General features: G+C 34.1%; 1 protein-coding gene across 1 annotated transcript in view; it reads right to left on the bottom strand.

The window, feature by feature from the left end:
- The window catches only part of LOC123541782 (uncharacterized), a 48175-nt gene extending 30878 nt beyond the window's left edge, over positions 1-17297 (bottom strand). The window contains exons 1-16 of the mRNA XM_053531720.1: positions 17162-17297; positions 15725-15878; positions 14888-15036; positions 10107-10274; positions 9757-9913; positions 9010-9173; positions 7315-7482; positions 6238-6405; positions 4460-4633; positions 4086-4253; positions 3806-3973; positions 3304-3474; positions 2056-2235; positions 1334-1456; positions 563-687; positions 65-391 (exon numbers count right to left, since the gene is read on the bottom strand). Of these exons, the coding sequence (XP_053387695.1) occupies positions 65-391; positions 563-687; positions 1334-1456; positions 2056-2235; positions 3304-3474; positions 3806-3973; positions 4086-4253; positions 4460-4633; positions 6238-6405; positions 7315-7482; positions 9010-9173; positions 9757-9913; positions 10107-10164 (2151 nt within the window). The 5' untranslated portion in view covers positions 10165-10274; positions 14888-15036; positions 15725-15878; positions 17162-17297. The remainder of the gene's footprint in view (positions 1-64; positions 392-562; positions 688-1333; positions 1457-2055; positions 2236-3303; positions 3475-3805; positions 3974-4085; positions 4254-4459; positions 4634-6237; positions 6406-7314; positions 7483-9009; positions 9174-9756; positions 9914-10106; positions 10275-14887; positions 15037-15724; positions 15879-17161) is intronic.
- Between the last annotated feature and the right edge of the window lie 454 nt (positions 17298-17751).

The raw sequence follows: 17751 nt of genomic DNA, 5'->3' as shown, positions 1-17751 counted from the left end.
ATAGTTAAAATGTTTCATTCGCATTTTGGAAACATTTATTACAAAACAAAATCGAATGCCTTACCTTAGTCTCGTCATAATCTATTCCTGATGGCTTCAGTCCATCCCAGGTAGCCAATAATGCAAAACTTGTTTCAAAAGTTTTAACTGCACCAACTTTTTTTATCGTGTCTTCTATTTGATGTATCAATCTTTTATCGGCTTTCAATTTTGCAAATGACTTGTGTATGTCATATGTCCGGTAGTAAACAGATCCTGATTTTTTATCAATCTGGGCATAAAACGGTGCCAGCAGAGATCTGTTTCCAAAATCCGATATACTGGTCCTATCATTAGGTGGTGTAGGGTTGTTATATCTGCTGTCAAAACTAATGAGTCCATTTGAACATACCTGTAAATAAATAAAAAACACACGTATATTTTTTGGAAGGGAATAGAAAAAATCTAAACCCAGGTAATTCTAAATAAACACCATTCCTCGAAATGTAGGTTTAAAGCAATTTACATGATTGACGGAAACGTGATGTAGACAGAAGATGGGAAAAATCTAGCATGAACTTACGTGTAACTCCTTATGCATCTTGTCAATAAGCGGTATCCCTGGAGCAAATACAATGTTTGGACCACACACTTCGTCTTTTGATAATACAATATCACCATTGTCTTTCCCATACGGAAAAAGGGGCACTATAATTTAAAACAATTCGTTCTAGAAAACAGATCGTTTGTTGAGCTTTTCCATTGTAATATGCTAGGAAATGTAATTAATTAACACAACAGGAATTTTAAATAAATCGCATATTAAATTGACTGAAAATCCATGATTAACTATCGGAAATTGATTCCATAAAACCAACACACAAAATAGTGGAACAATGTCAGAATTACTCATACGTGTAATTATGTAGGGAAAGCTGCTATCATTTGTTTTGATTGATCGATATAAAATATCTTTCTATTTGTGGATGAGAATAACCAAATTTGACATCAACATTTTTCTTACAACAGAAGCGTTTAAAAGTGTTGTTTTCCTTGAAAATCAGACACATTCGCGAAGGTGAAAGTTAGTTGGATGGGGCTAATTTTAACAAATTGAAAAATAAAACTTTGCAAGTATTTATCGTTGCAAATACGGACGAATAGCAAATATAACAAAACATATCCTTCGCGAAATCTACGAATTAGAAGCAGGCATCTAAACCTTTATAATTTGGTTGATAAATATCTCAGAAACAAACAAGAACCAGAAGGTAAAATGTACAAAATTTATTTAGAAATTAGAGAATTATAAGCAAGATATGAAAGGAACAAGTTATGAATATTTCAGACTTACTAGTGTCGCATGTATCTGTTTTTTCATCATGTATTCCTGTTTTGCAAGTGCAAACTGATTGTTCGCAAACTGCCTTTATAGTTTTACAGTATTCGGTATTTAAACAATATCCTCCAATCGAAGCTGTGCAAAATAATTGTAACTAAATGACATATTGAAAATCGGGAAAGGAATAAAAGGAATAAAAAGCAGAAAAGGAATTGCACTGTAAATATCTAAACATCCATAACTAAATTATGTTATAGTCTTGGGTTTGAATAATATTTACAGATATAAACCGAATCATAGAGAATGTAAAGGGAGTGAAGATGCAGTCATGAAATATTTGATTGAATAACATAAAATTATACTGTGCGAGCCCTTACCAAGCATATTATCCTTCAGCTAAACGAATTCAGTAAACGCAGTACTAAACCTGCGCAAAATCATTATTCTATTTATTACATACTCATTACAACAACTTAAAAACAAACATCATATACACAACAAAGAAGATAATAAGAACAATTTGACAGCTTAGTCATAAACAAGTGTTCCGCTATAAGCAAAATGAATCATAAATTTAAACACATCTTCATTAAATAAAAAGATGTGTTCTTTATACGAATACGCTAATATTATATATGTACAGCCGTGCAATATCACGATACACTTTGAATTGCAAGGAATAGGAAAAGGCTCATGTGTACATGACAATGATTTTTCTTTAATTTGACTTATACCTTTGAGTGTACAAGTTGGCGGTGATCCACTCCAAGTCCCGTTACTCTGACAAAATATCATTTTCTCACCAACGAGCAGGTAGCCGTCCTTACAGTCAAATTTGATAGTGGCATTGTATTTGGTTCCTTCTTCGTCGTTCCATTTTCCATTTGACGGGTAGTTCACAGGTTCCCCACAATCTTAACATGATTAATGTATAACATTTTGAAGTGAACCGGGATTGTCTCTTAATACTATTAGGTATTTCTAAGGCAAATATTGTTATATAATATTGAAGATAATCTCTTTTGTACATTTTTCCAAGTGATAAGAAAAATATCATTTACGCATAAAAAACATGTGTATATGAATCGCCTACCTATGTTAAAGCCATTTTTACTATTTTCACTAAAACCTACTTATTTCAAATTGATTGTATGACTCAATGTTAATTTCGTTCGTGTATCAAGGCTACATATAATCTGATGAAAGATAGAAGCGTTGATAGTTTTATAATGCTATTTATTCGTTGTTTTAATTAACGTTTTTGTACGCAAGACACGGGATTTATTCAATGTTTTAATAATTGACGAGAGCCACCATTACCGGTACAGTGTTTCAAACGAGCATAACTAACTTAACATGAATTTTATATCACATAATGTTTATGAAACAGTTACAGTAACGTTGACATAACCCAAATTGTTGGAACAATTTTGATTAACAAAATTAGATTGGGTGTAATTTGGATTTAGACAAAACATTGTTATGGATCAAGGAAACAAAGGGTGACTCATACACTGTTTGCTGCACTTACATTCAGGAATATTGCATATCGAAAGGAATATTATTAAATTCAAATAGTTGGGGAAATGATTATCTATTTTCTAAATCAAGTGACGTTATAGCTTGTGTATGATTAACCCAGGTCTAACGTTTGCTTGGTGAGGATGAGTATTCATCTCCCAACTGAACATTGGATTTGAGCTCGTTTGACAGCAGATTAGTTCTATTTAACTTTACGTATAAGGTAAGTGCTAAAACCAAGGCTCGCCAGTCTTTCTTTTTCGGAAAATACGATCTGGCTTAACATCCATGTTTGGAAAAGATACGACCAGATCAATGCCAAGTTACCATTTTGACTAAATTTTGACTATTATCATTAAAATTATACTAGCTTTGTACTATGATTTTTATGTAACTGTTACTTTTTAACTATTTCATCTAAAAGCATGTAAAAACATAACAAATGCAATAGCGTTTTTTACCTCTGATTCTACAACTTGTGTTATGACTCCATACCCCACCGTCTTGACATGTGATTGTCCTATCACCTATTAGTTCGTGTCCAACGTTACATTCTATATCAACTTTGTTGCCAAATTTCGTGCCTTCGGTTGATATAAGCTTCCCATTTTCAGGTGTTGGATCACCGCAATCTGATAATTTAGTGAGCGTACACGAGGACTAATATTTAATTACAGATTTTTAAAAAAATGCATAGAATGTTCTACCTTTACGTCTAAATAAGAAAATGACACTATATTTCATTTAAATCTAACCTTTAAAAATGCATATAATGACATGCATACGTTTATATTGGGAAATGTTGAGTTTCATAGTCAATTTACACAGTTTGAATTGACGAAAAGCAATTTCCCAAATCAAGTCAAGTAAAAAGTTAACCAAATGATAAGTTTATAAATTAGGAATCATACAAGGTAATAGGTAAGGGTAGATTTGATAGCCTCATACGAAAATCTTAAATACCTTGTAAAACACAAGAAACGGTTTCATTCCACCCAAGCACTGAACATGCAACTATATCAGGACCAACTAAATCATAACCTTTGTTGCAGGATACAGACACTAATGCACCAGTTGTTGTGCCAGAAGACATATTCACAGTTCCATGAGAAACTGACAACTTTCCACAATCTAAAATATGCAAACAGATGAGATACTGAGGACGAAATCTTATACAATTGATAAACTAAAACCTTACAAGATTATACGATTGGAAAATTGTGTGAACCGAAAAAAAACATACCGGATGAATCACACACTGGATTGTCACTCCAAGTTCCATCTGCCATACATATTATCGTTGAATTTCCAGATATTTCAAGTCCTTTATCACAAGTGATCTCTACTACTGAAGCATAAGTTGAGTTTGTGTCATTACGGTGTCCTTTATTTGGGGTAGGATCTCCACAATCTGTAAATCAAACTTATCTATTTACCTTTATAAGAATATATACAATACTTAGTCCCAAACAAATAGTATCCCATAATAAAAGTTTTAAAATTATCTTTACTTTTTATTATATAATCTATTTATTTTTGCATGTTATTATCAATAAACAAAGCAACCGAAAATATACTAAACATAATAATCTAGATCTTAATGATAAAGGTGGTCACCAATAATTTCGCATTGTGGCCAAGCTTCCCAAGATCCATTGGCCATACAAGACACCGATAATTTTCCACCAGGTCGGTAGCCTGTTAAACAGCTTACGACAGCAATCGCTTCAAATGTTGTGACATTATCAGATATATCTACAGCGGCATTCGATGGATCAGGCCATCCACAGTCTGAATATATAACACAAAATATTTTACTCACAGCTGTAATACATGACGTTGCATTCAGAAATAAAACAATTGGTGCCTTTCAAATTCGGTCAATATGAGGAATTATGGGCGGAAAAAAGGTGAAATCTACATAGGACAACATTTCCAGGAATAACTCAAATATAAAACAGACAAATGGAAACTTGTTTCTGTACAAACCTTGGTTGGAAAGAGACATTTTATACATGGAACAGGTTTTTGACTTCCGAACTAAACATCTCTTAACATTTGAACAAATGCAATATATATATGGTATTGAAAATGGCGAATTTCTTAACTATTTGACATTGAGAAGAGCAATTGACAAAAATGGGAAAAACACTTAGCTGAAGAGCAAATCAACTTAACAATTGGAACTGGATATTTAACATGTTAAAAGGATAAAATTAATCAAACTATAAAAAATGAATAAAATGTTGTATGAATTACAAATTAAACAAATACACAGTAGCAACAAATGTAAAGAAATGGGATCAGAATTATTAGAAGAAATTAGATGGAAACATGTATTTACAATACAAACAAAGTTTACTATCGATTCAAAGTTAAGAGAATATCAGTATAAATATCTAATGAGAATAATACCAAATAACAATTATCTGCACAAATGCAAACTGGTTGTGTGATTTCTGTTCAATGGTCTCAGAAACCCAGAGGCACTTTTTTTGGGAATGTCAAATAATACAACAATTCTGGGTTAATCTACAAAGATTTCTCAGAACTAAAAATATTCAGTTAGATATCCATAGTTATAGTACAGTGTCATTAGGGTTAGAAGAAAAAACGGATACCTTAAAAAGAAATATTGTTAACTTCATTTTGATATTAGACAAATATTTTACAAGTAAATGCAAGTATAACAAAAATATACCCGAAATTGAATCTTTCAAACTTTATCTAACACGGCGTATTGGTATTGAAAGAATAATAGCAACTTTGAAAGACAAAATGGATATATTAACACAAAATGGAATGATTTTATAACTTGAACTCTTATATTTATATACGAATGTATATGTATATGCAGAGGAGCAGAATTTTATATCGAAAAACATGTTCTTTCCAAACATTCTTGCTCACAAAAGTTTGGGTAATTTTTCTAAATTTTCTATCCCCACATCATCAAACAAAAACCTTTAAGTATATCAGATGACACACTATATTAATATTGATTTCATAAAGGTATTTTTATGCAGTAGGTTTATTTTTTCGTTTTTCTATCATAAAGTTTTAATATACAATATACGTAAGTGCTTAAAATGTATAACATGTGCAATCTGTGTATACTTAAATGAATACAAATGTAAAAAAACCCCAAACATTTCCAGCTTGATAAACCCTCACATGGTCGCAGTAACTGTTAAGTAATACATGTATGTCCAAACAGAAATGAACACCGTATGACGACAATCTTAAACAAGCTGTATTCCTGAAACGGTTTAAAACTTTATTAGAATATTCATATAAATTATCTTCCAATGATTCGCAACAATTATATTATTGACTGTTACCTTGTTATGACAACTTTTGTATAAAAAGGAACGTTATCAAGGACCACATTTTACCTATTATCTCACAAGTTGGATAATCTGTCCAAGTATCATCAGGCTGACATGTGATTAAAGCGTCTCCAGAGAGATTATAGCCTTTGTCACATGATATCTGCACAACTGTTCCGTTTGCTGTTTCCGTCGAATTTCTGGCTCCATTAGCTGGACTAGGATCACCACAATCTAGATAAAAGTTCAAAACATGGAAATTTGTTTTAAAACTTAATGAGGGTTTTACTTTATTTACACTGTCCCGTTTCTTTGAACACGCTGGGGGTAAGAATGAGATTGGGTGCGCACCATAAATCGGTTTAAACTCCCCAGTGTTTTTGCCACTGACCATTCCAAGGCGGTGCCCCAATATGTTCCTTTATTTGTTCGTTTCGTCCTCGTGTTTGCCTGTATGTGTGTGTGTTTCGTGTTGGTAACGCTGCATTTTTTTAACATGACATTTCCTGTGTGAATTTTTTCCTTTTGTCAAAAATATATATTGAATTTTAGAGGGTTATTGATGATAAATTAATACAAAATTAAAGTATATGTAAAGGGTACTCTAATTGTTTAAATCTTGTCCTTGTTTATATGCTTATCTAAATAAAAAAACATATCAATTTTGCATGTTTGAATAGTGTTTGTTTTGCAATCGAATTAAACATTTCGTCAGGAAGTTGTATTAACATTTGAGAGAAACAATACTTCAGTTATCATAGAATATAAATAGTGTTTCCTATTAATAAGAAGTATTTTAAATTCTTCGATGTTCGTCGTTTTCTTTCCACTAAGATGTTTCAAATTAAACTTTGAGTTATAAAAAACGATAACTAACACGGTTCATGGAAACATTAGACAAACTTGTAACCATTTTGAAAACTTTGTAATAATGATGTAACCATATATATTCGAACCCTTGCCTCTTCCAGTCGCCAGTCGTGTTTTCGAAGCTTAATTATATTTGAAACATGTCGCCTTCTTTATCTACTGTCCTCCAGAAAATTTATATAAAATTTTAAAAATATCAGAAGTAGTAGCTTTCTAATAAAACTTAAGTAGAAACAATATTCATTTGTTTTCGTTAAATCCCACTGTACTAACCTATCAGCTTGCAAGTTGGATCATCAGACCAGTTGTTCGTTTCCATACACTGGATAACAGAACGGCCATTTAGTCGGTATCCTTGCTCACACTGAACTTGTACCACTGCATCTAAACTTGTATCGGAAGAATTTATAAATCCATGCGCTGGTTTAGGATCGCCACAGTCTGTTATGTAGAAGTGAAATCATGTTAAAGAAAACTTAGTGTTTAGGCTAAAAATGAAATATACTTTCCAGGAAATTACAATGTTGAAGCACGAAAAATGTAAAAATGATTAAAAATAAATAAACTACGACAGCATTGTACTAGAATCTATTGTTGTAACTACGATAGATTGTTTGTTTGTTTTGGGTTTAACGCCGTTTTTTAACAGTACTTCAGTCATGTAAGGACGGGCAGTTAACTTATTAATAACCATAATTCATGGATTCTGTATCGTTATCCGCAAGTAACTGCCAACTTCCCATGGATTACTATAGGTAGAGGACGAATGATTTGAGACACAAAGTATTTTATCAAATCGCCAAGGAAAACATACGCCCCGCCCGGGGATCGAACTCGCGACCCCACGATCCGTAGACTAACGCTCTCCCTACTGAACTAAGCGGACACTAGATATAAAAACTATCCTGTGACAATGTAAATCAAATCAAAACATGATCTCTGCAGATGCTTTTTGCAAAAGGTATTAAACATGATATCAAAACGAAACATAAACTGGTAGATACAGCATGTTAAGTGGCATGCAATACTTATTTAGTCATCATGCTTGAACTTCTTGCCGTGTTTAGATTTAGCCAAAAAGTATATATATCTATATAAGTCGCAGGTGCTTTCACTTCGAATGCTAAATATCCACGTTGAAGGCTGTATGACGATCCTTCAGCTTAGCAACAGCGCAGATCTACGGATCACCAGATTGTGAATCCGATCTATGAGCAAGAAATACGTTCTCCGTGATGATTGATAAAACAAATTTGTGTCTGAAATCATTTGTCCTCCGTCTCTGATTCAATAGTGATATTGGCATTTACTTACAGGAACAGGTTAGCACTGATGAAGAATCTAGAAAAACTGAATGCCAAGCGAGCATGCAAGCCTTTATGATAAGCCTATCTATATGTATGCTTTGATACTTGTTTTCTAGCCTTTTTCATCCCACACTTAAGGGTGGTTTTCTTGTTGCTCTAAAACCGAAATGGATCGTTTTGTTATTTTTCATAATTTAAAAAAGCTCATTTTCGTGTTTTACAAAATCGTGTCATTTGTATTCACTGCCTCTGATTTGGTTTCATCTGTTGGAGTTAGTTTCATCCTGTACAGCTTGAACAAGGTTTGGACTGAGAATGAGGTTTGATGCTTACTATTTAACGGTCTATACTACTTCAACAGTGGTGACTTTTAATGATGTCCCCTAAGTTTGTTTTATTCTTATTGTCTAATTTATTTATTCTATCTACTTTGTTTGTCCAAATTTTAATTAATAACACAACTGCAGGGTTTCTCTTTGGAGAGGTTCTTTTAACACAAGACTGTTCCTATTTGAGATCTTTCTTGTTTTTGATTTTGGAACACATGTTTTACATGTTCGGTTTTTCAACAATTTCTAGTGTTGCACATTTCATATGAATGAACTACATGTACCTTGTTAAAATACGAAAATATAAGTTGTTATATACTAATAATTCTTACCAGTACATATAACAGATACGTCGTCCGAATGCTGACAATTGTCGTAGGTAGCATACGTGCAGTTGTTAATATGAGTAGCGCTTTGTTCACATTCAAGATCATCCGCAAATATCGGTCCTTTTCCTTTGCCATAATTTGCATTGCCCCTCACTGACACTGCCCTCCTGTATATCGATAATGAATGATCTTCATAATCAGTAAACATGCATTTGGTACGGAAACGATGAGAACAGTAATAAATGGAATTTAGGAAATTACACTGTATCTAAAACAATGTTTGTAAAAATATCCTTTGGAAGTAAATAATGCAACCAAGTAATATAACAGCATACTCCAATTGATTTAGCCTGTTAATTAGTGATAATGATATTTGCAACATACCTCACGTCGGCTTAATTGACAAAATCATATGAGCCGCGCCATGAGAAAACCAGTCTGGTCAGGATCCATGCTGTTCGCTTTCAAAGCCTATTGCAATTAGAGAAACAGTTAGCAAACAGTATGGATAATGACCAGACTGCGCGGATGCACAGGCTGGTCTGGATCAATGCTGGTCGCAGATGTACTATGATGGTTTTCCCATGGTGCGGCTCATATTCGGAGAGCATTGAATAGAATCCACGATTCTAAAGGACCCGATAATATGACAACATAGAGCCTAAGTGTGGGAACTTTTTATATACGTCTAGATCGCACCAAACAACATTACATTAGACTCGTTCAAAAGTTACAGGAAACATAGCTTACGGATATCCAACCATGCTACATATTACGTTTGCTTCTGCCATTCCAAAGGAATCGTCGCAAATCGTGCCCCAGAATCCAACTGATTGAATTTCAACCCTTCCTCTACTACTTCTGTTGCCATCCGAGAGTCGTATATCCGTAATATTTAACGGATATGCTGTTTTAAATAAAATAGCATTTACAGTAGTCATTTGTAAGCTGTTAATGTAAATTAATGGAGCAGCAATATCGAATCTGTATGTTAAGAATGTATAGCCATCTACGCAAAAATGCAGACATTTTCAGAAATGCTAAGTCATTAATTTGTACAACGTGTATTACCCATTTGGAAGATACGGAAATATACTGACTGTACTCCTGGCATTCTCCCTCTGTCACCCATTCGTTCGTGTCATTGTCGCATGTCATGCTTAATGTACCGACATAAGATCTATAGTACGAACAGTCTGCATACAATGTTTTCCCATGGTAAGTAAAATAATCCGCTCCCCAAAAATCAATATCGGGCTTTCCACATTCTGTAATGATCGTCAAAGTATATTTCGACTATACGAATCAAAGTGCCTTATAGTCCAGTAAAATGGTGTAAAAATACTTCAGAAAATGGGAAAAGCACAAAACTTGGTACATAACTACTTTAGGGCAAAATACTAAAAATGAGCATGAGACCCACTCAGAAAAATCCAATGTGGCCGAAAAATCCAAGATGGCCGCCATGCATGTATATTTCTTCAAAAATACTTGATATTATATATAAAACTTCTATAGACACTTACAGTCATCAGTATCATAAGCTAAAATCACCTGTCTGAATAAATTCAAACATATCATATTAACAAAAATGCCGCTCTTCCAACAAAAATGAAAAAAGTTGTCTCCCTTGGATAAAATTTGCTATTAGGCAGAAGAAAAGTCATAATGCATTTATATGAGTCAAAATTAAGTATATAATGGTAACTGGCATTTCAAGAATGTTTAAAATGGCAACAGTCCTGTGCAGAACTTTACAACAATTGTAAATTATTATAAATACATTCGAACTTCGGTAACTGGAACCCGTCAGGACCGACAAAATTTAGTCAAATTATCGGTAGTTTGAGTGATCGGAGAATATATTATAAAGGAATTTGGTTGGGACCTGACGATAGGTTCAAGTGAAGAATGGTGTTCGAATTATCAGAGTTTGAGCAAACGTTGTTTGTCTGTAATGTGTATTAGTGAATAAATGACACGTGTTTCACTTTGTCATTAGTTTTCGCGACTCAGAATTTGTTAGTGTTGCTGTATTCATTTCAATTTATTTACACTAAGAGAACTAATAACACTTAATAAAACTATATAATTCATTAACTATGTTAGTGCGATAGACCATGTGAACATCCCTGGCCTGTCAGACCATTATGTTTTCTTTGGGAAAAAGTCATTGCCGTTTGATCAGCGTAATCAAATTTACATTTGCATGTTTCTGTAATAATCTGTTGTTGTTTTGTTTTTCAAATTGTAGCACATTGTGCCATAGCAATAGTATTATAGTTTAATGTCATAAGCATATAATGTACAGTCACTTATGCCCTGATCACTCTCAGACAAAGACCATTAAGACCACACTGCGTCCTGAAAATTTTGACGCGGTAGGGACAGGGGTCAAACTCGAAAAATGTGCAGTTCTTAAGTTCATACTGCGCGCTTTCAACATCCTTGCCAGATTCTCACGGCGTCCAACATGTTCACACTAATTTATTTTCTTACCACGCGCATCTTCACGTCCAGTGTGTTCTTACTACATTCTTGTACGATCGGTCAGATTGCACCTCTCGCTTACCATGCTTTAACCATACGCTTATCACCTTCTCACTGCATTCGTCGGCTACTTATAAATACTACGCCACGCGCCTCTTTTTCATTCCTTCTCCCAGTTATATTGTGTACGCATCTACACTCAACAACCATAAATTACAATAAACGACGAGCACCGCCCCCCACCCTCCTCCTAACGAAGAAATAAGAGCAGTCTTATAGAGAGGCCGTGGCGTAAAAAGCAAAAGCAGCGTGAAGGGTATACGAAGGTTCAGAAGTCCACTACAAGCTGCCAGTGCTGCTGAGTCCATGATTATGTGACAATTCCTGATGATGTTCGATACCCACTGCTGGTTGAAAACGAAGTGATGGGGAATTGGATCTAGTATTCATACTCAATTTTCAGAATCTGAACCAATCATAGTGAGAACCTGCTGCAAACGTGACATAGATGTGTTAAGCACCGAATGAACGTATTGATAACCTTATGCGGTATTCTACAACGTGGCATGCACGTAGCATGGTCATAGCAAACAAGCGTAGATAAGTTGTAGTGAGAACTCCATTGACGTAGCAAGAACGCAATGACAACCCAATGACAGCGCAATGAGCACGCCATACAGTCTTTCCCGTCCACACCACGTTTGTACTATGTCCTACTAGGTTTTAGTTACATCATTACTACGTCCTTATTTAGTTCTTCCTGCTTCCTGATTAGACCACCTCTTCAATACTTTTGTTTTGAACATGTCCAAAGTTTGACCGCGTCCTCGTGGAGACCATAATTATCATGTTCTTATCGGTGTCTACTGTATTTCTTATACATTGTACAAGTTCTTACTGCGACCTGCCAGTTTTTACGACGTAGTGGGAACGTGGCTGAGTGTAACAGGGGGTATAAATTAAGAGCACAATCTATCATTTCTACAAAAAAAATGTGCTCTAATATCTATTTCTGGACATTTTACTGAAATTAAAATTAAATTAAATGTGAGTACTTGAGGATTTTTCTAATGAGCACATGTATTCCAAACACAATTTTAATACCAATTTAAATTACTAGTTTTAAGACAAAAAATATTATCAATTTACCATTTGTAAGGCTGTTCTACTTCCAGTTAAGCAATCCAATGTAAGAATAACACTGTCTTGTCAAACAAAACTAACCAGTACAGCTCGCGCTTACCGGTGAATCAAGCTTTTAAATGCATTTTCTACACCTTTCTACAAACAAACTGTTCATATAATATTTCTGTGGTATAAATGGAGGCTTTCGATACTCTTCTTTACAGCAAAACGTGTCAAGTAGCTGATCAACCATATGTTCACACAAAGATTAGGGCTATAATGTGCATTCCTGCATCGTCTGCTACACCTCTTGAACATACTAAAAAAGGTTGCTCTTTAAGTCGAGCACATAATGGGGGTCAGGTGTTCTATCACTTTCCTAAAATTCCAAGTCAAGATAAATAAGGCTGACCAGAGATATCTTTGATATATTGAAACCTTTCCAATAGTTTTTGCCTCAAGTACCTGAGTCTCGTACCAATAGCTCCTCAAGTGCATTTGCAACCTCGATAAAGGCTTATTTGTCAAAAGTGCTGAAATGCTCTGCACTGCCTTATGCAAGTTAACTAAAGTTGTCGACAAGAGTATCTGACATGTACCTTATTTCAGATTTCAGCTCACTGTTCAGATTAATATATTTCACAGAATAGTTACTAAGTGTTGTCCATGAAAGCATTTTTTTTGTATTTTCAGTCTTACTCTTCTTTGTTACACAGTTAGCAATTCATTATGAGACATTGTGATCGTGGTGCATAATAAGGAACATTGTTTCATTTGATCCTACTATTTTGTCGCTATAATCTATTCTTGCATTTCGAAGTCCCAAACTGAAAGGGGTAGTTGTCGTACTTTGTGTCATAGGAACTACAATTTTATATAGAAACTAAGTTAATTGACCCTCACATTCTCCATATTACCTACCATCTATAAACAAGGTTTCATAAAGAAGTCTTCAGAATTTGCACTTTTGAAGTTATTGAAGAATCCGCCATTTTCGAATGGTGGACGGACATACAGACGGACAAAATACAAAAGGAGAAACTAAGATAACAAGCATGTTTTCAATTTGTCTCTCTGTCTATGTAAAATTTCTCAAGAAACGATCTCTCTTTGTTTTGAAGAAATGCAGGATGACACATTTTGTCATATTCGTGCACTATTTGTTGCCATAGCGACAACATTTGTTGCCATAGGAACAAATTTAAATGACACTGGCATTCTCTACATTGCCATCTATCCATGTACCACGTATCATGAACAATTCTGCTGTAGTTTTAAAGTTATTGCAGTATCCAACTCTGCATGGCTGACGTATTGACATGCATATAGGGGCAACCCATAAGCCCCCTATGGCTAAACACTGGTAAGGGAATAACAACAATGTTTCAATATGCTGCTGTGGAGTGAATGCAAGTGTAATAGAATAAATTACATATAGTAAAAGAAAAAATACCCTTTAAAATATGAAAATTACACAATGATAATATTAAACTAAGTTTTAAAGGTTAGATTTTAGCCGTTACCATGCAAACAGAAAGAAACTAACATCATTTGAATTGTTATTTTTGCATTTGATGCAAATTTAGGATTTATTTTATTATATACATTTGTATTTAGTGCATTTTGGGGATGAATGTAAATATAATGACCTTTCATTAGAATCTTGTAAGGTAAATATTGAGTCTTGGCGGCCATCTTGGAAAATGGCCGCCGTATCGGCCATCTTGGCAGATATCAAATGGGTCCCATGAAAAAAATATTTTTAATGCTTCAATAAAGAGCTGTGCCAATTTTGGTGCTTTTCCCATTTTCTGAAGTATTTTGGCATTTTCTGTTACGAATTGATCGCACTATTATAAACGGAGATAAAGATTAACAATAACTACTCTATAAAATATTATTTCCTTGTATTATTTTCCTTCAATGTTAAAGTCTATATGCTAACTGTGGTATGTTTGTACCTAATACCCCAGTCACACATACGGCGCGGAAAGCTACGTCTAGCCACGGATAAAAACGTAGTAATCCGTATCTATCCGTATTGAAACGTACCTGAGACGTACCTTAAAGTAGTAATCCGTATCAATTCGTACCAATCCGTACGGCTCAGGTACGGATCGATACGGGTTACTACGTTTCTATCCGTAGCTAGACGTAGCTATTTGCGCCGTATGTGTGACTGTTGTATTAAGCAGTGTAGTACATTAATATTTTTTTCTAACTTAAATAATCATTTAACGTTTATCATAACTTGAATAATACGAACCATTGCACACGACAGAAACATCTTTGTTGTGGCTACAATTGTTCGTAATTAAATACAGACAGTTGCGTATATCGTTTCCGTTGCAATATATATCATATACTGGGCCATTCCCCTGTCCGTATGTAGCATCTGTGTAAAACTGTGTAGCTCTGAAATGTAATACGTAGCATCATAAGTTCACGTATAAATATCCAACAAGATACGGGCAAAAGGTGAGAACTTAACGATACTTGTGTTTTTCGAGACAAACCAACAGAAAACATATATATTTTCTTTATGAAATCGTTTCCGTTGTATTCCCCTTTCGTGAATAAGCAGGTGCTAAGGGAGACGGTCAGGGTATTCGGAAATTTGAACTTGAACAATGTAGCGTATCCGTTAAAATGTTTCATGCTTAAACCAAACACCTCCTTTATAATTTCGTTGTTGTCGTCTTTTTGAAAAAAGCAAACGGACAGCATTTAAGTCAAGTGGAATAAAAAAACACATATTCTATTGTAGGTATTATTATTTTTGTACCTCGATACAACCGCCATTGTTTTATATGAATGCATATATCTTTCTCTCATTGATCAATCCATGTGTATTATTTTGGTTTGAAGTAAGGGCGATGAAGGGAAAGTGATTCAATGACATCGTGTAATTCACTAATTCTACTATAATAACTATAATTTTCCTGAATTGAAAGCAATACTTTCAAAATTATCTTTTTTTCGTTCCAGACAGACATGGATAAAATAAACCTTAAACATTGTTTTACCTGTATCCTTGAGAAAAAAATATATGCATTGAATATTGCCAGTTAGATGTTGATACGACAACATAGCAACAACATACTTTAGTCCCAACAAATAGCAGAAAGAGTCTGCTCGCGTCTTGTCAAAGTTTGTACCGCAGATATTTCCCCATGTACTGTTCACCTTTATCTCTGCTCGTCCATCATATGGACCCGTCCCGTTTACCAGTTTTGCCTCAGTTATATTTACGTCAACTACAATTGAAAGAAAAGGCAAGGAAACAACTTCAAAATCACAACCTTAACTTAACGCATAGCGTTTTAATAATTTTAAAATGGTAACATGTACTCGTGATTGAAAAGATATTTATCATCAAAGTCACCGGATCTATAAACGTTTATTTTACTTATTACTCCTGCAGTTACCAACAAAACAGCATCATTTTGAAATTGGAATCGTTAATTTTATATGCTTGTCATTATTACTTGTAAAGAACTGACAGAGTTGAAAGAAAAATATTTCAAAGCGTTTCAGGCAATTTTCTGTTTGTCCTTTCTACCAAAGAATTAGGTTTTGCTACTCGCATTTGGCTTTAGAGCATGAAATTGTACAGAACAGAACGGAACAGAATTTGTCATTCACTTATTTTTAGATAAGGCATAAATTACAAAAATGCGTTGCGTAACATGAATTTCGAATGAAATGTTCTAAGGGAAAGACTATTTCTTTTTAAATCAAAATGTATTATGAAGCAAAAACAAGCAAATATTATTGTTTGTGTCTTAGAGAAGGTTGTTCATCTAAGACATATATAAACAACAACAAGAACAAGAAAAAGCAAACAGCAAAAAGATACATAAATTAAATATTTAAATGTTTGCATCCTCTTCTCTCATAAATGCATAAACTAACAATTAGACTCGCAAGGATTACCTTTACTGACACTATTTTATGACTTTGGAACAAGGTAAGGATAAGGGTGTGGGTTTATGTTATAGGTTTAGAGTACTCCTTATGTCCGATGCGATGGCAGACTGTGTTTCTTTATTTGTTTTGTCACAGTTGTCTACATGGAACACCTTTTTTTTTGTATTCGTTTTGTGTATATTCCAATAATGAACACATCCAAAAATACGAAGCTTTGAACCTATGTTTCGGGAGAAGTGATGAATGTTCGAGTTGGGGGTCGGGGTCGGGGTCGGGGTAGCGACCTGGAAGTGAAATGACTTTTCCGATTATCGGTATCTTGTTTAGATATTGCTAAATCTTACAAGCTGTAAAAAGAATGTGGGCATCTTGTAATTTGTTTATCATTAATTCATTCGAAGAATACGCATCAGCACCAAAACGCTTTGAATGCTTAGGAATCAAGAAATAGGACTGAGTAACTATGTTGATACTAGCGAATAATTTTAAAAGTAAAAGAGAATGCACGGCAACTGTCAAAGTCTTCGTTTTACAATAAATACATGTATTATACATGTTTGCCTGACATTATAATACCTGCATGTCAGTGATCAGTAAAATTGAAATATACCTTTGCATATCACAGATACATCTCTATTATGTCCACAATATCCTTCCGTATTATATTTACATTCGTTTATATGAGACTCATTACCACTACAAGACAGATCGTGAACATAAATTGGACCACTTCCTGCTCCATAATAAGCGTTTAGAAGTTGTATCCCTCCTTTTCTAGAAAATATAGGTAACATCCGCACTATTTTTAGTTTGACGGGAGCTTAAGAAAGCAACGATAGGTGTGTAGCTATTAGCATATGTTTAAAATAATGTCCCAGAATTTTGTTGTCATTGCAGTTATGTCTCTCTAGGAGTAAGACAAATATGATTTCGTTTCCAAACACATAATTATTATGTAAATGATGCCTACTTTTTTTGTAAAGAATGATGCCTAACTTTTTGGAAAGGATAAAGTGATCTACATAGAAATGGCTTGAAAATAGTCGGACACAAACTCAATGCACAAAGCCAATTATGTAAATTATAAAACCAATACAGTCTTGTCAAAACATGTTTTGCTTAAATAATCTTATTCAGTTGACATATATATTTCATACAATATACAATTTATGAAATATGAAAACACTTACTTAAAACCAA

This window comes from Mercenaria mercenaria, chromosome 19 (assembly GCF_021730395.1).
Source record: "Mercenaria mercenaria strain notata chromosome 19, MADL_Memer_1, whole genome shotgun sequence".
Taxonomy (NCBI): domain Eukaryota; kingdom Metazoa; phylum Mollusca; class Bivalvia; order Venerida; family Veneridae; genus Mercenaria; species Mercenaria mercenaria.
This window is presented reverse-complemented; position numbering and strand designations above follow the sequence as displayed.